We start from the raw sequence: 20,424 nt of genomic DNA on the forward strand, positions 1-20,424 counted from the left end.
CTAGAGAAGGTGGAATATAAGTAGAAATTTTATTTCTTACTTGATTCTTCAAGAAACTGAAATAATTTCTGAAGCTAAACTGGGAAAATTCCTACTATAGTTAATTTGCTATGTTGAAAAATTATCAAAACCAGAGAATTTTAATGTTTTCTATCTCAAACATTCATAAAGTGGAATACCCTTTTCTCTCCTGGATTAAGTATATATTCTTGATTACCTTGCTCCAAATATTTAGACTACCTTAAAACCCTAGAGGCACTTCCATTTCCTGCTGTCTCATTCCAAATAGATCATTCAAAGGCTTAAAAAGTTACAGACACCAGTTCTATTAACTTTGAGGCAGCAATGGTAGATGGTAACATCCATTATTACAAATGATCAACATCTGACTCTGACCAACATTTACAAAGTAAAGTAAGCTGAACACTTACAAAATAAGTAAGGCAAGTTGAACTTGTCTTATTTCATTTATTTTTTCTTTTATATGTCTCAGGATGAAATGAATGTCTAAACACTGCTGTATACAAACAAGCATAGGGAACACTATAGTTCTCTGTTCTTGTATAATCTATTAGAAGTAAACTGCAATATCGCTCAGTGTCAACTTTTCCCTTTGTCTAAATATTTAATAAAAGGTACTGATGAAAATACAAATATATTAAATAATAAATTTGATCCCCCCCTCACCAAACCTATAAATAGCTTTAACTGATGGCAATTTCAGAAGTGGAAAAATCAGCAGAATTACATTTTATTCCCATACCCCTTTTGGAATCACAGAATTAATAGTAATAACATTTTACATTTATAAGAGTCCTATGACTTACAAATAACTTTTAATTGAAATAACTGTAAATTCACATGTGTTTGTTAAGAAACAATACAGAGATCCCTTATATATATAATTTGATTTCAACACAGAAAGTATTAGGAAATACCAAAGACAAAATTAACAGTGATACAACAAATACAAATTTGAATCTTTGTGATTATATGTATTCTATTTCTTACAAATGTTACTTTCAATGTGAAAAGTGAGTTATGAAGCTCATGGTGGAATTATCAATTTATAAAAAAAATTAAAATATGGACAGGCTTAGAATAATGAGATACTGACTACAAATTCTTCATTTTAAAAATAGATAATTTATGAATATACTAATGTTTCAAGTACCATATATTTATGAAAACTTTGTTCTTACTACTCAAAAAATTAACATTAAAATTGTTTTTAAAGGATTTTAGTCTACTCAAGTCTCTCTCTCAATATGAGATCAAAAAGATATGGTTTAAAACAACTTGTTTCTTCTAGTACTTTATTATTGAGATATAAACTATCTCAATATAATGAATTATAAATTAATTCAGTTTTTCAGAAAGACCACAGCGAACTAGAGGCAGTTATGATATGAAAACTGATTTGGAACTTGAAACATATTTTCCTAAAAACATAAGGATTATGTTTCCTAGATTAGTCCTAAAAAGCAGATTAATTTCATAACTACTGAAACACACTCATGATAGAATCATTTCTGTCATCCTAACCATATATTGTAGAGCACCTCCTCATCTATGTACCCTGAAACACTTGATATTTCTGATTTAGCACGTCGTACACATGCTCAGGTGAGTGACCCACATTATTAAACCATACCCTTAATGGGGGGCATTTAAGTAGTTTCTTTGAGGTTCTGTTTTAAATGACAATACATTTAGTGTTTGATTATTCAGGGTCTGGAGAGTCATAGGACTTAGTAATCTCTTTGGAAGAAACATTCATAAAAGAGACTGACAGAAATAGTTAAACAGACATTCATTGAAATGAATGAATACCTAGAATAAATTTTTAAAGTATTATTAAATAAATCTTACCTGAAAGAACTTATATTTTCAGATTAGTTGATCAATTTTATTCTGTCAGCCAGTAAAGTTCTATTAATTAAGGGGTAATTGAAAAGCATTTAAAATATAACATATTTTGAATTAAAAACAGATACTCACCAAGTGGAGCTTTTAGAAAACGCCTCTCAATACCCTGTTCTATTTGAAAAAGTGCCATTGCAAGATGATGAACCACGTTGCTCACTGACTGTGGTGTACTTGCATTAGTTGAGACAGTACTTGGAGAGTCTGTTTTTATGCCCAAAAGTCTACAATTAAAACATTGAAGCATTTATAGTACTTAAAACCACTATTAGATGAAACTTGAGTCCACTGACTTATCCAAATCCTTACTTATACCTGTGTAAGAAATGGTTTCCTCAATCTCTAGGAGTTCTCATAAGCCACCAGGAAAGGGAGAGAAAAACATGAATCAAGAGCTAAACTATCATGTCATTTAGGCACATCACAAGGGCAAATACAGAGAGGTGGGAAGGTGGATGAGAGAAGGCTTAGAAGGCTTTAGGAAAGAAGCCTTTCCTTAGAAGGCTAAGGAAAGGTTTCAGAGAGGTAATACCAGATGGGCCTTAAGGGAGGAGTAGCTCAGGCAGCTCATCTCTATATCTCATGCTTCAACTTTTACTTATAGCTGCCTCCTAACCAACTAGTTCCTTGGCCTCCAATCCTACTTTCTTTGTAATAAGTCTCCATGCTGCACCTAAAACGACCATTTAAAAATGCAAGCTCATTTATTGAAAACCTGTATAACGTCTTCCTCCCAGTTTCATATCCTCTCCACCTTTAGGTCTCAGTTTCACAGTCACTTCTACCAGAACTCTGACCCTGCTCTGTAATTGCTAGCTTAAGGTCCCTCCACCATTTCCTTCTAGACAATAAACTTCTCCTAAGGGCAGATGCTATCTGAAAAAGTAAAATTATCTGTCTGTAGATAAATCAGTTCTGATTAATAGCTCAAATAATATTTTAGTCTATTACAGTTTACCAAGTTCTCTTACAGAAAAGAAAAATGGATAATGTAAAGCTACTTTCTGAAATTAATAAAACTTTAAGTTCAAAGACTTTTTTAGAAACTTGAATAACCACCATCATCCTAACAAGCTGTCTTCTGGCTGCTTTAGTACTAAGAGAGGTAAGAGAGAACTTGTGGTTTAGCAAAGTCATCATTTCAGTGGTGATAAATATTATTGTCCTCACAATAAGATTTTAAGACAATGTTTTGAAGAAAAAGAAACATTTTCTTAAAAACAAACATAAAATGGCAAGAAAAAGTGATGGTTACTTTAGAAAATCCTTTTTGTACCTGTCTTTTACTATGACCTTTGCTTGCTCATCAATTTCCATCTCCTCTACATCTTCATTCACAGTTTTAATTATCCCGTTTTCCTTGTTTTCCTCATTTAACAGCTCATACCGTCCACTTTCTAACGCTGATCTCCAGACGTGTCGATCTGTAACCTGTAACAAAACTCAAATTTACTAACCCTGAAAAATGGCATGTAGTGTTCCTAAGAAGTATGAAGTTCAATGTACATATGAAAAATTCATGAATATTCTAGAACAGATTGTGAATCAAAGAGAGATCTAAAAATAAGGTTCCTAAGTGGCCAAAATGGAGTTCATATCAATCATAGATGGAAGCTTTAATGCCTTACTCTCTATATAGTGAAATTATAAATGACTCTAAGGTTGGTCACCTGACAGTAGCAAAAAAGTGACAGATGATAGCAAAGGAATGAACAGAACACACATATCAAGCATGAATTACTTACAGATTTTAAAAAGGTAACAAAGAAACCAATAAACAAACCAGACTCAGCAGAGCAGGCAGGAGCTAGTCAAGGAAGAAGAAAATATCCTTACACATTTCAACATCTTGGATGAAAATACCGTAAAACAGATATTTTTTAAATACCAAAAGTTAATATTAAAAAAGGTTTTAAGAAAGATTTCTATCTATATATATATAATTTGATACAGGGAAATAAAATTAATTATAAAAAATGTATCACTCCTGCTATTTATTCAGAACACACATGCCTTGACTATATCAAATAAGTTAACAAACATAAAATATCAAATAAGTTACCAAAATTCTTGTAATTAGGCAAGTTAAAAATGGGAACAGGTACAAACCTTGATTGCTCCTAATGTTCCTTGGTAGATTCTGTCTTCAATATCCAAAAGAAAATCTCTCAGCCTCAACTCAAGCTGTCTTTCTGCAGACATCTGGGATGGATCATATACATTGGAAGATCTTCCCCGATTATATGTAGGTTTGCTATCAGTTTGAGGTTTGTCTGAAATAGTTATCAGACATCTTTATTATGATTTTCTCATTAAAAAATATAATTACCCATATGACTGTATGATTGTGACACAGTAGATATAAAAACACCTAGTAAGTCCTCAAGTACAGGGAAAAAAAGAAGCAAATGTTTGCACATCATTTATCTGATAAGGGACTTGTATCTATCCAACAGAATATATAAAGAACTCTTACAGCTCAATAAAAAGACAAATAATACAATTAAAAAATGAGCAAAGGATCTGAACACACTTTTCTTCCTTTCTCTTTTTTTTTTTTTGCTGTGCCATGAAGCTTGCAGGATCTTAGTTTGATGATCAGGGATTGAATGCAGGCCCATGGCAGTGAAAGTGCTGAGTCCTAACCACTGGACCACCAGGGAATTTCCCTGAACACATTTTTTCTCTGGCCAATAAAACCATGAAAAGATGCTCAACATCATTAGTCATTTGGGAAATGCACATCAAAACCACAATGAGATACCACTTCACACCTCTACAATGGCTAGAATAAAAAAGTCTGATAACAAGCATTGAGAGGGATGTGGAGAAATTTAACCTTCAACATAAAATAGTGAGCCACTTCAGGAAACAGTCTGATGACAGTTCCTCAAATGATTAAACAGAATTACCATAGTGCATAGTGATGATGTGTGCATGCCAAGTTGCTGCAGTTGTATCCAACTCTTTGCAACCCCATGGACTGTAGCCCACCAGGCTCCTCATGGGATTTTCCAGGCAAGAATACTGGAGTGGGTTGCCATGCCCTCCTCCAGGGGATCTTCCTGACCCAGGGATCAAACCTGAGTCTCGTGCATTGCAGGCACATTCTTTACAACTTGAGCCAATGAGGAAGCCATATGACCCAGTAATTTCACTCTTAGGTATATACCCAAGAGAAACGAAAACATATGTCAGCAAAAATTTATACACAAATGTTCAAAGCAGCATTTTCCATAATAGCCAAAAGGCAGAAACAATAGAAACGTCCATCAACTAACATATGGATCCGTAAAATGCACTAAAATGTAGTCTACAATGAACATAAAGAGAATGAAGTACTGATGTATGTATGGCACAACTTGAATGAACCTTGAAAACATTATGCTAAGTAAAAGAAGCCTGTCACAAAAGACCATGTATTATACAATACCAGCTTTGGGGATAATGAAAATGTTCTAAAATTCACTGTGTAAAATATCTAAGAATATATAAAAAACTATGGAATTGTACACTTTAATTAAGGGTGAACTGTATGACAAATGAATTAAATCTCAACAAAGCTGTTAAAGAATTGTGATCAACAATTCTTAGAGAACTAAAGTAGTCATGGTATTAATATAACCCTAAATTTAAGATCACTCTACCTATAAAACCCCATTTACACCTAAAAATGCCTTACTTCTTTCTCTTATTTGTCATCAACAGACCAGTCATCAAATAGGAAATACTGCTACCTGCCTGAACTGTCCTTGCAGCCCATCTCCTAAGGTGTGATCACTAATAGAACCTGTCCCTGGACCCTCGGCTAAAACCTTTAGTAAGTGACCTCACTCACTATCAGATCTCAAAACTCGATGGTAACCCTAGTGCCTCAAGTATTCAATCTACTGATCAAACAATGAGCTCAGAAAGAGTATGTAACTTCTCATATTGTTAAGATGTGTTTCTCATAACCCAAGTGGAACCCAGGAGAATCTAGAAAACCTTATTTCTCTAACTAGCAAATTTCTCTAACTCAAGAACTGACAGCATTGTCCAGATGAAAGAGAAAGTGTTTTAAATACACCTCTTGATAGTTTGAAAAATGTTTACTCCTGACCCAGAGATTACAGGAAGAGAAAAATAAAGGAAACAGGTTTCATTGCAATTTTACCTGAAAAGTGAAATTTCTCTTCAGAAAATCGGGCTAGCTGTGCACATATTCTGCTTTTCTCTTGCAACAAAGTTTCTTTTAAGGCACTCTCTCTATGTCCTCTAGAGTTAAGGGCTTCAATCAGCTGGTCCAGCTGCTCACAGGAACTGTAAAAGCACCACCGATTTGGCTTGTGCACCGGTTTTGGCAGCTGCGCACTATCATCACACGGACCGTGGTCAATGCTGGAGGTAGATTCAGACATCAAAGGATCTCCAGTTTTAGCGGATACCTGAGGTGCTTGAGACTGTACATTATTCTGAAATGATGAAGGTCTAGGCAACAGCATGTCTTCAGTGAGACCAGAATAATCCTCTTCAATAAACAGTCCAGGAATAGAAGGGAAAATCCAATACCGCCTGTACATGCGGTCACGGCCCAAGGGAAAGATATTGGTGCATGCTATGGCACTTTGGATTTTTTCTAAGAGCTCTTTCTCTTTTCGTTGGTGTTCCTGTTTTAAAGCTTCTTCCTCCTCAGCAGTAAGAGGCTCTCTTGTTACACAGTTGACCTCATCTTGCCTCGTAAATTCTTTAAATCCATTTTGTCCCCTTTTCCCTGTAATTGAAACAATCATCATATTTTAATTTTTCACTAGAAAAACATGACACAAGCTACCCCAAGTTACTACACATTACGGAGTAAACTATGTGCCACTCCCACACACCCCCAGTTTGTAGGTTGAAGTCCTAAACCCCAATGTGACTGAATTTGGAGACAGGGCCTTTAAGCAGGTAATTAAGGTCAGACTGGTGTCTTTAAACAAGAGGAAGGGAGACCAGGGCACTCTCTCTCCCCTTGTGGGTGAGAAAAGGTCATGTGAGGACGCAGTGAGAAGGTGCTATCATCAGCTGAGAAAAGCCTCACCAGAAACTAACCCTGCTGGCACCCTGACTGGTACCCTCCAGTCTCCAGAACTGTGAGAAAACATTTTGTTGTTTAAACCACAGTCTGTAACATTTTGTTATGCCAGCATGAATAGACTAATACACTATGTTAGTAAGAAATCGGCCCACTTATATATAAAGAGACCCTCAAAAAATCTTCTATCTCCATACTGGAGAGTGTGCCAGAGTCTGCTAGTTATTCTGCCATACATTCAGTCCTTCTTCTAAGGCAGAAGTTAGCAAACCACTTCTATGAAGGGCTAGCTAGTCAATATTTCAGGCTGTGTGGGTCATATGGTTTCCATCACAGCTACCCAACTCTGCCACTGTGGCATGAAAGCAGTCACAGACAACACGCAGATGAATGCGCATGGCTACATCCAACAAAACTCTATTTATGGCCACTGAGTCTGAATTTCATGTGATTTTCACAAGTCACAAAGTATCACTCTTTTAAATATTTTTTTCCAACTATTGAAAAATGTAAAAACATGGGTGGTATTAAAACAGGGGGCAGGGAGGATTTGGCCAATGGGCTGTACTTTAACAACCACTGCTTTAAGGTAACAGAAGCCTTAATTATCAGCAGGCACCTAGCAATCCAAGAGAAGGCCATTTCCCAGATCCTCTTTCCCCAGTAAACATGGCTACATTAGAAACTGCTGGTCAAAGAGACGGAAGCAGAAGCATTCTACGTAACCTCTGGGTTTATGCCTCTTTTCCGTTTTCCCTAGATAGAATGGAGACAGGGTGATAAATCATTTTGGAACATGAGGATGGCAGCAAACCCTCAAGGATGACAGTACCAACAAACAGAAGGACCTAGATTCCTGGCTGGCCTTTTACGCTGTGTTGAAGAATTAGACTTCTCTCCTGTTTCAGTCATTGTCAAATTGTTTAAATGGTTGGGGGCTGTTTCCTCTCTTTCCTTTGCCTGAAAGGGTTTGTGTACGATTGGAATTATCTGCTTCTTTGAAATTTGGCAGAATTCACCACAAAGTTGCCTAGGAACAATGTTTTCTTTATAGGAAGGTTTTTAATACTAATTCAAGATCTTTAATGGTTTAGGGCCATTCACATTTTTAATCTTTGTATTAGTTCATTTCTATAATTTGCCTTTTTTCTAGGATTTTGCTTTTTGCCCTCTATTTTCAAATTTATTGGTATTAAATTGCTGTTATCCCCTTATCTTTACATTTCTACTCTATCTCTAGTTATGCTGCTTCAATTTTTAGCCCTAACTTTGTTTATTGTGATTCCTTACTCCCCTGAAAATCAATTAAACCAAGGTTTGTCTAGTTTGTGTCTTTTTCAAAGAACAGATTTTTGGCTTTGTTGTTTTTCTCTATTACAGTTTTATTGTCTATTAACTTCTACTCATATCTATTGTCTCCTTATATTTAGGGAGAGTATTCTAGTTTTTACTTCTAACTTCTTACATGAATGCCTAGCACAATTTGCCTTTCTACTTTCCTAATATGTATTAAAGCTATAAATTTTCCTGTAAGTAGAGGGACTGTATCCAATAAGTATGGACTTGTATGGACTGTATCCATCAATATGCAGTATTAATTAGTTTTAAATATTTTTAAATTTCTATTAGGGCTTCTCTTTTGAAACTCTAATTACTTAGAAGTATGTTCTAAATTCTAATAGTGTAAGATTTGTTTTGGATTTCCAAATCAATTGCATTGTAGTCAGAGAATACAGCCTCCATGGTATTGTATAAGAGATTTTCTTTCCACTTACAATAACCATTTAAAAAATAATGTAAAAAAAGAGATACTGTCCAAATTACAGGCACAGAATAAACTTAAGTATCTCCTTTAATAGTTATCAAGTGAAAATGGTTAGAGATCCTCAGAAGTAACTTGTATCACAAGCTTTAAAAAAAAATGTATTTCCTTTACTCCACCAACTTATGAGATTACTTTAAGGCAGCAGAGATTTCCATTCTCAGCAATATGACACCAGTTACAAGCATTACTGATCTTTGCATCTCTAGCATCTAAAAGGCATTCAATGTTGAATGGGTACATTATAGAATAAAAATTTCTATTTGGTCAACATAAAGTAGCAAATACAAAAAAGCAACAACACACCTTGGAATCACAAATGGAAGTAATCTAATATATATTTCAGAATAGTGAATTAATAATATTCCTTATCAATTAAAAACAAGCAAGCATGCCCTTAAGAAATTCTGTATTACCCCTTCTGCCTCTTTTATGTGGTCCCGGGTCATCTTCATCTTCAGTAACTGTATCTTGATCTTGTTCCTTTTGCTCTATTTCTTTGCTCTCAGTGCTAGTATCAAAATCTTCCCTTTCTTCCTCCCTTAAGGAGAAAAAAATATTTATAATTCCATTCATGAAATATTTATTGCCTGCCTATGAAGTGCCAGGCTTTATCCTTCAGGAAGTAGTGAACAAGATAATACAGAGTTTATAGTCTTGCAGATAATGATATAAATCATTGCAAAATTAAAATATGTAATAAATACTAAAAAAGAAGTTCAAATGCTATGAAAGCATTTTGAGGAGAACTTGATCTCTAATCTCAGGGATCAAGAAATGCTTGCTTAAAGAAGTGATGTTTAAACTGCAAGACTAAAGAGACTGGGAGGGGTGAGGTGGCAGGTAAGAAGAAATCTTTATTCCTAGAAGAAGGAATAACCTGCAAATGCACTGAGCTCAGGGAAAAGGAAGGAGCTTGTAATTTTAACAGGAATGTAAACAAAAAAGAAGCAATTTAAGATACGAATGAGGAAAATCAGGGCAAGATCATATTGGGCCTAGTAGGGCATTATTCAAAGAGTAATGGGGGTGGGTGGGGAGAAGCTACAGGGAAAAAGTGGAAGAGTTTAGAAAAGGGAAATGACATGATTAGAAGGTACTCTTGCTGCTATGTGGAAAATCATCTGAGATAGAAAGCAGATGAGGGGAGACCAGTCAAGAGGCCACTGTAATTAGTCCAGGTAGCTGGGTGGGAGGTAATGGTGGCTCAGAGTATAAAAGGATATAAACAGACAAACAGTAGAAGGGAGAAGTAGACAAATTCAGGTACAGTAAGTAGGAACAATATGGATGTTTTACCACTGGATTGTCCAAATCAAAACTAAAGTTGTGTGGAATTTGAATTCCACCATTTACATTCTACATTCAAAGAGTTTTGCAAACTCAATGTATTTAGGAGACAGAGGGATAATGTAAATGAGTGAGGTTAGATGAGTACAAACATATGAAGTGGTGGGATCTATTACATGCCTAATTTCTTTTTTTAAAAAACTGAGATATTGCAAGTAAAAAATAATTTCAACTATATGAGGCAACGAATATTAACTAAGTTATAGTAATCATTTAACAATACATACACTGATCAAATCATTATTTTGTATACTTTAAATGAATATAGTACTTTATGTATAACTGACGTAATTGGAAAAATATGTATATAAAAAAAATTGAGACATAGTTCACATACCATAAAAATCACCATTTTAAAGTGTATGACTCAGTGGTTTTTAGTAATATTATCAAGGTTGTACAGTTACTGCCTCTATCTAATTCATCATCTCAGAAGAAAAACTGGATAGCCATTTTCAATTCCTTTTCCTCACTGCCCCTGGTAATCACTGATTCTACTTTCTGCTCTGGATTTGCCTATTCTGGACTCTTCCTATAAATGGAATAATTACATGGTCTTCTGTGATTGGCTTCTTTCACTTAGCATAATGTTTCCAAAGTTCATCCATGTTGTAGCATGTATCAGAATTCCATTCCTTCTTATTTCTGAATAACATTCTGCTATAAGGATATACCACAGAAGCAGTATATCATTTTGTTTATCCATCAACTGATGGACTGATGGACATTTGGGTTGGACAATTTTTTGGCTATTAAGAATAATGCTGCTATGAACTTTCATGTATACATTTTTGGGTGAATGTATGCTCTTAATTTTCTTGGGTACATACCTAGGAGTGGAATTGCTGGCTACATGGTAACATATGGTTTAGATTGTCAGATGAACTGTCAAACTTATCCAAAGCAGCCACACTGTTTTACACATCCCTGTGAGCAATGTATGAGAGTTCTAATTTCTTTATTCTCACCAACATGTTATTGTCCCTCAACTGAAATACCACCATCTTAATAAGTGTGAAGTACTATCTCATCATGGTTTTGATATGCATTTCCCTAATGACTAATGATGCTGAGCATCTTCTTATGTGCTTCATATAGATCTTCTTTGAAGAAATGCCTGTTAAAATCCTTTGCCCATTTTCAAAACTGCGTTGTCTTTTTACTATTGAGTTGTATGAGTTCTTTATACATTCTGGATGTCAGACCATCATCAGATATATGATTTATAAAATTTTTTTTCTATTCTCTGGGTTGTTTTTTTAACTTTCTCAACAGTGTTCTTTGAAGCACAAAAGTTTTCAATTTTGGTGAAGTCTATTTTTTGTTTGGTTGCTTGTACTTTAGGTGTCATATCTAATATTAACTTTCTCAAGGTATCCAAATAAATCCCTTAAAGTATTATTGATGGCCATATAAAATACAACTGTTCCAAGTTTGTGACCTATGATCTTAAGATGTAACTGGTATTTTTATATGTAAAGTATAATCAAAAGTCAATATACTAAATTTGGAATACTGAGATTTTTAGAATTTCTTTTGCAAATTTTATTTTAGAATGATTATTTCTGTTAATTTTGAATATGATTTGCCATCTACAATATAGGAAAAGTTCCCACTTGTCTTCACAGCCAATCTTCATCCCTAATAATGTCGCTATGTAATAAAATACTTTAGGCAGTCACTGAATTATTTAAGGCGCTGACATCTTCTCCTTCCACCTTCTACCGAAAGTTCCAATCTCTTCCTCAAAAGGCTTGAAGGAACTCTGTGAAACCCAGAGTACAACCGTGACGATGGTGGCGGGAGGGAGAGATACTATCAGTGATGCTAGGACGAGTTTTAGAGTCCCTGAAAGTGCTTTAAAAAAAAAAAACCACATGTATATCTGAGAACTGGCTGTATGTAAACTTCACAAGCTTGCTGACACTATTACAAAACTACAGAAAATTAGTTTTCTAAAGCATTTTAGAGTTTAAGGTGCTGATTTTTATTCTTTATGTCATCCAGATAAGCAGTGTAATTCAAACCATACCCAACAGATATATCTGCGATTGAATTTCTTTGCTCATCTTCCTTTAGTTTTTCTTGTTTCTCCTTCATTTTTTGTTCTTGCTCCTTAAGTTTTTCTTCTTTCCTTTTACGAATTCTGAAAGTTAAAATAAAATATTATAGTCTATATGATACTTTTAACTTTTAGTATCTTTAACCACCCAATTACAGAAAATGCTCCAAATGTTATCACAAAATTATAAAGTAATCTATTCAGAACCTCTCAGTGGTACACCAGTGCCACATTCCAGCCCAACATGGTTTTATTTTTTTTTAATAAGTTTTATTACTTTTTATTTTTTTTTGCTGTGCTGTACAGCATGTATGGGATTTTAGTTCTCTGACCAGGGATTGAACCCATGTCCCCTGCATGGGGAGTGTGGAGTCTTAACCACAGGGAAGTCCCCAACATGTTTTTAGAGGCAAAGAAATAAACAGCTTTCATTAGCACAACGGACTGTAATTCTCTCTCACCTAGCAGCTGCTTCTTCCCTCTCTTTTCGATGTTGTTCTGCTTTTAACTCCCGGAACTCCTGTTTAGCTTGTCTTAATATGTCAACATAATCTTCAATGAAATCCCTAGTAGAAACTAGGGTCAGTAGTTTCCCACAGAGAGCATGAAGTATCTTCATCTTTTCTCCTGCCAAAAATTGGTAAAAAACTTCTGGATTATCAATGACAAGAAAAAATTTAATTTGTGGCTCAATGTGAAAATATTTAATAAAGACTAGGGAAGAGTCTCTTAAGAATAACTAGGCTAGTAGCATTTATGGAAAAAAAACAACTTTGAATCCAATTAACAGTTATGTGATATACAACGCATTTCAAATACTAATAACAACCTTATATACTAGTGAAACAGACATGAAAAACTTTCTAATTGCAAAGAGTTAATTTTTAAGTTTTAATTTTAGGCTTATGTATGAAGTTCAAATCAAAACTAAGTTATAACCACATGAGACGCAAGACATGGGTTCGATCCCTGGTACGGGATGATCCCCTGGAAGAAATGGCAACCCATTCTAGCATCCTTGCCTGGAGAATCCCTTGGACAGAGGGAGCTTGGCAGGCTACAGTCTACAGGGTTGAAAAGAGACATGACTAAGTGACTGAGCACGCATACACGCACGCGCACACACACACACACAAATGGCAACAGGTAAACTGCTACTCAGAAAAGACTGTACAAAAACACTACCACAAATTTAAAAAATTATATGAATGCTAGATCAACTATACCACAATAAAATTTTTTTAAACTACATGACTCTTAGGAATTAGGTACTCTTATTATATGTTTCCTTAAATAAGCATAATAAATTCAATACTATATATTTGTACATTACAATTTTTACTTTTATCTATAAAAGGAAGTGAAAAATAACCATCTTAATTTTACATATTGTGCCTCACTGCTCAAACATTTACTCAACTGAATGTTAGAATTCTGCAGCTACAGCTTACCTTTCTGATATACTAATGAATAAAAATGAAAGTTAGGTAATTCCCACTTATCCTTCTAGACTTGCTAGATGTAGTAAACTAACCATTTTTAAAGTAATAGAAAATCCAAAGAGAAAAAGACAAGAAAATCATAAATAATTAAAGTTAATAATATAACAACTGTAGTTAATTTAGGTCACTATTTGTATTCTGAAAATTTTATTTTAAAAGACTGCTTTCTTTCTTTCTTTTAAAACTGAGTGTCATCTAAAATTTTCTCACCAGCTACCGAGTATTCTGGGCATAAGTAGGAAGGTTATACAAATTCTAACTTGCAAAGTTTACCTGGTGTCAAATCATACACTGAAGTGCTTGACAGTTTCTTCACTAGGCTGGGGTTGCTCAAGCGAAGCTCCATGCAGGCATCATCTGTGGCGTCAAACCCGCCTCGTTTCTGATACCTGTACTTCGCATTTGCTGACGTTACATCAGCACCTGAAGCTAAGATGTGTAGCCTGAGGATTTCAGAAAGAGTGCAGCTATCGAGATCCAAGCTTTTCAAACTGCAGCCTGTAGTCGTCAAAAACGAAAGAGTCATTTAGAATGTAAACAATAAATCCTCAGTAATGTAAAATATACCTTTATAAAAATAAAAAGGCAATCAAAAAAATAAAAAAAATAAAACCCACACATACCCTGATGCAACTGCGGCCATGCAGCTGCCAAAGATGCAACTGCAGACAGTGCAGATTTTGTGGGGTCTGTATCTTCATCCAAAGCCTCTGTTAGATCTTTAAGGAAATAAATACTTTATTCTAGTGCAAATCAAAGCTTGAATATTTGGGAATAATGCCCTTTTAAAATGATGAAAGAAACAGCAAACAGCTTAACATTCAGGAACCTCAAAAGAACTGACACTAAGTACCACAAGCATCATTCACATTCTGCCTAGGCTCCAACTAAAACTATAAATCCTAAGATATGCACTACACACTAATTTTCCCCTTACTTCACATAAAGAAGACAATTTCCAAGTTACCAACAAGATACACATACACATTCCAAAAAAATGGTAAAATACACTTTAAAATGAAAGACAAATTACCTTGCTCAATATAACTTTAAAGAAAGTCTACTTTGAAAATCAGAATCTATTTGAAGATATCCAAATCTTTCATAAATATTCAATTACAAATACTGAATCATAACAAAGTATAAGTTGTAATCATCACAAAACCAACACAGAAAAAGAGCTAAAAGAACTTAAAGACAATACTACTGTCACTTAACCACAGATTTATCTCTTCATTTAAATTGCCTGTTTTTATTTTGAAAACTCTCTGATCCATGAAACAATAGGAAGATATCCCTGTATTTTCTAAGTAAATTGCTTCAGCTTTGAAAACAGTGCTTAAGCTACAAATAGGACCAAAGAGCAAGTCTACTGACACAAATATATTTAAACCATTAGGATATACAATTATTCCTTACATAGAAAATAAAATTAAAATGTCACCAATGAAAAAACTTTTAAGCTGATAAAAAGACCTTCTGCTCTACCACAGTAGACACAGCTTCAGACTAAGTCTCAGATAATGTAAATTCTACTCTTAGCTCTGTCCATCCCTAGTTCCTACTTACGTAGCCTTTAGATCAGGCACTTAATTGGCTTCATTTTTTTTTTATAGCGCTAAGTCAAGATCAGCAGTTTTCAAATTCTTCAAGTATTTCTTGGAAGCACCATATAAAGTGAATGGAGATGATAATCCTGCCCATTCATCTTTTCAACTCTCCGCCACTAGCAGAGAGGAACCCCTGTACAATTTGTAGGCCTCCATGGATTACAGCTGGGAAATCACTTAGCTAACCTGGTTCTGTGGGTCCTTCACTTTCTACTTTATGATTCCCTCCTCAAAGTTCACAAGCTAAAAAAAATGAACCTTAGAGAAAAGAACTGCTGTCCTTTACTAAAGGAAAAAGGCCCTTTGGGATAAATGTCTGATTACAGTTACTGACAATTCCACGGCATTTGAGGCATAAACAGTACCACACAGGAGAAGTTACCTAACTAAATGTTACATATACACATAAGCTATTCCTACCAGGCCATGAACTTAGTCGAAATGACAGACATTTATAATGTTTGTCACCAGGGAAATACTAGATGTAAAACTTTTTTCAATTTTCGTTGTACATACAAAGCCATACAAACTTAAAATTAATATAGGCACTCTAAAATTAACAAGTCCTAGTTAAAAAGCTGTATAAGTGTACTGGCTCTCTTCCTTTGCAGCAATTCAACTTATTTTATCTATAGTAAGTTATAACTTCCTAGGACAAAGGCTATAAAGGCCTCAGGAAATGGACAACCAACAAAATGATGGTTTACTTTCAGTTGTGTTTAACATGCTAACACATATTCTTCAACTCAACTATCTACCAAAGTGCTCTTTCATGAAACTGTAAATATCACTCTAGGATTTATCTGCTGATACAGTCACTTGGATACATCATACCAAGAGAATACAGCTAAACTGTGTGGGGGATGACCACCTGAAACAGATACATTTATCATCATCATAATCTACAATCAGGTACACATAATTTCAACACTAAACAATAACATCTCAGCAATACACAAAACTATTATATATCAGGAGAATGCTTTTGTCCCTATACTTGTGAAAGGCATTTAAGTTCATGATGTAAGACTAAAGAGAGGAACTGATATTTATAATGTAAGAATTAAAAAATTGCTGGTCAAAATTTCCAAGATTCGATATAAAAACAAGGAGGCCAAAAAAATTACATGTTCTTGACAGATAGTTACTTCTTTGCCATATTATAAGGTAATAAAATGTAATCATTACGAGGCTCCAGTCCAGAGTGCCTGAGTTTGTATCCATCAGTTCTTATTAGCCACATGTCTTTGGGCAAGTTAATTAAATTCCTTAAGACTAAGCTTCTTTTACATATAAAGGCAGAAAATAATTACATCTTCCTTATAACGGTGGTATGAGGATAAAACAACACATATATGGTGTCTTAGTAGTTATGCAATCACTTACTCTCTACATGATCTTCAGTAAATGACCTCACTGAACCTCATGTTTTTTCATCACTGAGGTAAATACATGCTTTTATTGTCTGCCCAATTTCCCCATTTCTAAAAGGATCAAGAAACACCTTACAAAATAAGGCCAACTAATGAAGAAGTAAATGATATTCAATCCCATGTGATTATTCAGGTGCTTTCAGGAAGACTACGGAAAAGCCTTTTTGTTACTGAGATGGCAGAATATATGAAAAATACCTGGGGGAACAGTCTGGGGCCCTTAATGAAATTGAAGTCACCACTTAAAGTGTGGTAATAGGCAAATGAGAGCAGAGCGAAATTTTTGAAGTAATTTTTTCTCCCTCCATACATTTAAATAGTTTTGAAAGAAGCATTATTAATGATCAATACTTATTCCGAGGCAGACTTTATAGACAGTTGGTATAGGAGTAGAGCTATAGAAATTACAGGAGTGCTCGCTTTGGCAGCACATATACTAAAAAATTACAGGAACAAGAAGTCATGAATAGAAAATAAAATGGCAATATAAGCATCAACAGTTACATATATTTTTCCTTTACATTACATTGTATTTTTCCAATACAATTTCCTTTAGACCCCACTTTTTGTCATTAAGGCTTCCAAAACTACAAAATTCACCTAATTCAAATTCTGACTTAAACAAAGTTTTATGTCTTGTATTAAGGTCAGAATTTGGTCAATAACCCTGTGATGTTATTGGTCATTAAGACAACCTAAAGGCTAAAAGAATGAATATATGTTACACAGTCTGTCTTAGATCATCCATCTTTAGCGGTGGTACTTGTCATTAGAAAATCTTTGGAAGTTTTATAAATGGATATACCCCTTTCCCTTCCCTTTTATGAAACTGAGTAAATCATCTGAGATGACAATGAAGACCACATTCCTAAAATGGTCTTGATAAGGGAGCTAGAGTGATTAGCACTCAAGCAAGAGAATATATTTTGCTTGAACTTAGGCTGCAAAATCAAAAGACAATCGAACTGACTACATACTCATGACTCTCCTATTGCTCCATCGACCAGGCATAAAGGAAATTAGCTCCAATTATCTAAGGCCAACCATGCTACCTGAATGGAGAAATGTCCCATTTTTTTTCCTACTAAGATTCTGCTATCAAGATGGCTCTAAACTATTTCTTATCGTGTATTTCTATATAATACACTAAAGTTTATTTAATGGTCCTATCTCATAGGTGGCAAAATTCACAGAGAATATTATTCAGGAAGTCAAATCAACCTGTTAATATAAATGCTTAAGAATTCCTCTGACTGAGGTAAAACCTAAATAAAACAGTGAACACTCTACTCTGTATTAAAAATAAAAAAGGTTTCCCCAAGAATTATTACTATATTAATATGTACCACACAGATTCTAGATACTTAACTGTACAGAAATTAAAGAGCAAAATTTCTAGTTCAAAGTAGCAAAATTTAAAAATTAAATGTTACTTAACTCTGATCTAAAAATTGTCAGATATGAAATGAAATCAATAATAATACTTTTAAAGCATTAATAACAACAATTGAAGTATTTTCTTGGATGGGGACAAAAACTCAGTGCTATTCAGTAAATTTCTTGGAATTACAGACACTGGTCAATGAAATTTGTAAGGTTCCTAAATCACAGGAGAAATCTAAAGGAATAAAAAACAAGATAGATTGGCGGGGTGAGGGTTGCAGCATTTTTAAGGTCATCAGAAACAGGATATATTAAAACAAAGCTTTTGTAAAACAACTGATAATGTGTTGCTAGTATATGATTCAAAAATCAAGTAACTTGAACAACCATGTTTTATAACCGTAAAAGCCAAATTAATTTAAAACTTAACTAAAAGTTTATTTCACTACAAAGCTACTATCACAGCCAGCAATAATAGTGAATTCTGACCTTTGGTGTCAGCATCAGTTATTTGCTCTTTGGCTACTTCCTCTTCTTCTTCAGCTATCGCCTGGAAGATGGCAGTCAGGAAGAAAAAAAGCAATTCACATAGTGGGCCTTCACTGTCATTTCCTACAAGAGCTTCCTCTAACACTTCTGTGAATAAAATGTTTAAAATGAATTTAAAGTTCTGGTCACATACTGGAAAAACAACTCCATTGGAACAATAAACATTTTAATCAACAATAGCCTGTGTAACTATTTTCTTATGTGCCCATCAAAGTAAAGCCAAATATTATTTAAGGCGAAATCACAAAATAATTTTTAGTAATTACAATAAAATCATAAGCCAAAAATCACTGCATTCAAAGAAAGCCAAATTAGCCTCAGTTGATACAATATTTCATCTAAATTTAAGCCTGAGATGCAAATTAGTCATATATTAAAAATTATAATCTTACTCTAATTTGAGTAATGACACCAAAGATGTTATTGTTGTCCCAGTGTTCTTAAGAGCTATGTGGGACATTACTGTTTACCAAATAGTACACATAAGAGGTAATCATCAGCATTAGCTATAATCCTAATATTGTGTTCAGGTCATAAGTGTTTCTCATCTAATTCACCTACCCTAAACGTCTTACCTCAACCAGCGTTGTTTAGACTTTCTTGATCTGTAAGGCACAGTGATTCATGCCTCACCTAGCTCATAAAGAAAAACTAAGGGAATGTGAAAGCCCTCCTAAAGAATACAGTCGATAAAATAAGAGTGGCATTAAAATCCTTTTAGAATTTTTATTTGGATCTAAAGAAGATTATTTTTCTATAGGTTAGCTAAAAATCTAAAATGGGATTTAAAGCCCTTCTCATACTAATTTAGTTCTTATAAATGATGTACATACAAAGTAACAGTATGTAAATGCAGAGGAGAAACAATCAAAAGTTAAAGTTAGGCAGTAACTTGTCTTTAAATATGGCCGTCAATCCCTCCCTTCCCTGCACTTACATACCATGCAACCCTCAAGAAATGAGGTCTATTCCTTCACCCACTTGAATCCCAGCAGGCCTAACTAATGGAATATGGCAGAAGCAAGGCTTGCCAGTTCCAGGCCTGGCTTTTAAGAAAAGTGACAGCTTCCGTGTCCAGCCCCTTGGAGCACTCAGCTGCCACGTAAGTGCAGGCTGCTCTGACAAAGCGGGACACCGTGTGGAGGAGCACCGAGGTCCCAGGCATGTGTGTGAAGAAGCCACCTTGAACACTGAGCCAGGTGAGCCTTCAGGGGACTCCGGGCCCAGCCACTGTGACTGTAATCACATGAAGGACCCTAAGAGAAGATTGGCTAGCTGGGTCCAAGGACTCCACAGAACTTTGAGAGAGAATAATTTGTTCTTTTAGACCACTAATTTTAGGGTGAATTATCACATAGCAATAGCACTTGCCTAGGGTCACTCCCTCAGGAAACTCATCTTGAAGATCAAAAAGCTCCCCAAAGGCATTAAGGAACTCCAAAACCATCAGAGCATCACCAAAGATTTCAGGAGGTAGTCTAGTTTTCACTGGAGTTGGTTCTGGAAGTTCCTGCAAGTTTAAACAATTTATATAACTATTTGAACCAAGTATAGGAAATTGTACAAAGACAGATACGATATATTCTTTACCTAATAAGAACTATTTCCCATTTCTCAACCCTGGATGTTCATTATAATCACTTTTGGAACTTTAAAAGTTATAGATGCTTAGGCTAGCTCATAATAAAGTTTCATGGCTGTAAATGTTATTAGTATGCTGACTGCATCCAA

At 34.7% G+C, this 20,424-nt stretch overlaps 1 protein-coding gene across 2 annotated transcripts in view; it reads right to left on the reverse strand.

Annotated features, from left to right (window-relative positions):
* BAZ1A (bromodomain adjacent to zinc finger domain 1A) overlaps positions 1 to 20,424 on the reverse strand; it is an 83,602-nt gene that overhangs the window by 12,288 nt on the left and 50,890 nt on the right. The window contains exons 11-21 of one of the 2 annotated variants that reach the window (XM_043921526.1): positions 20,065 to 20,203; positions 18,634 to 18,780; positions 14,342 to 14,437; positions 13,992 to 14,216; positions 12,678 to 12,843; positions 12,187 to 12,300; positions 9,221 to 9,345; positions 6,083 to 6,679; positions 4,036 to 4,199; positions 3,203 to 3,357; positions 2,002 to 2,150 (exon numbers count right to left, since the gene is read on the reverse strand). In XM_043921526.1, the coding sequence (XP_043777461.1) occupies positions 2,002 to 2,150; positions 3,203 to 3,357; positions 4,036 to 4,199; positions 6,083 to 6,679; positions 9,221 to 9,345; positions 12,187 to 12,300; positions 12,678 to 12,843; positions 13,992 to 14,216; positions 14,342 to 14,437; positions 18,634 to 18,780; positions 20,065 to 20,203 (2,077 nt within the window). The remainder of the gene's footprint in view (positions 1 to 2,001; positions 2,151 to 3,202; positions 3,358 to 4,035; positions 4,200 to 6,082; positions 6,680 to 9,220; positions 9,346 to 12,186; positions 12,301 to 12,677; positions 12,844 to 13,991; positions 14,217 to 14,341; positions 14,438 to 18,633; positions 18,781 to 20,064; positions 20,204 to 20,424) is intronic. The other variant, XM_043921527.1, reaches the window with a different exon arrangement.

Source organism: Cervus elaphus, chromosome 13, assembly GCF_910594005.1.
Source record: "Cervus elaphus chromosome 13, mCerEla1.1, whole genome shotgun sequence".
In the NCBI taxonomy this organism is placed as follows: domain Eukaryota; kingdom Metazoa; phylum Chordata; class Mammalia; order Artiodactyla; family Cervidae; genus Cervus; species Cervus elaphus.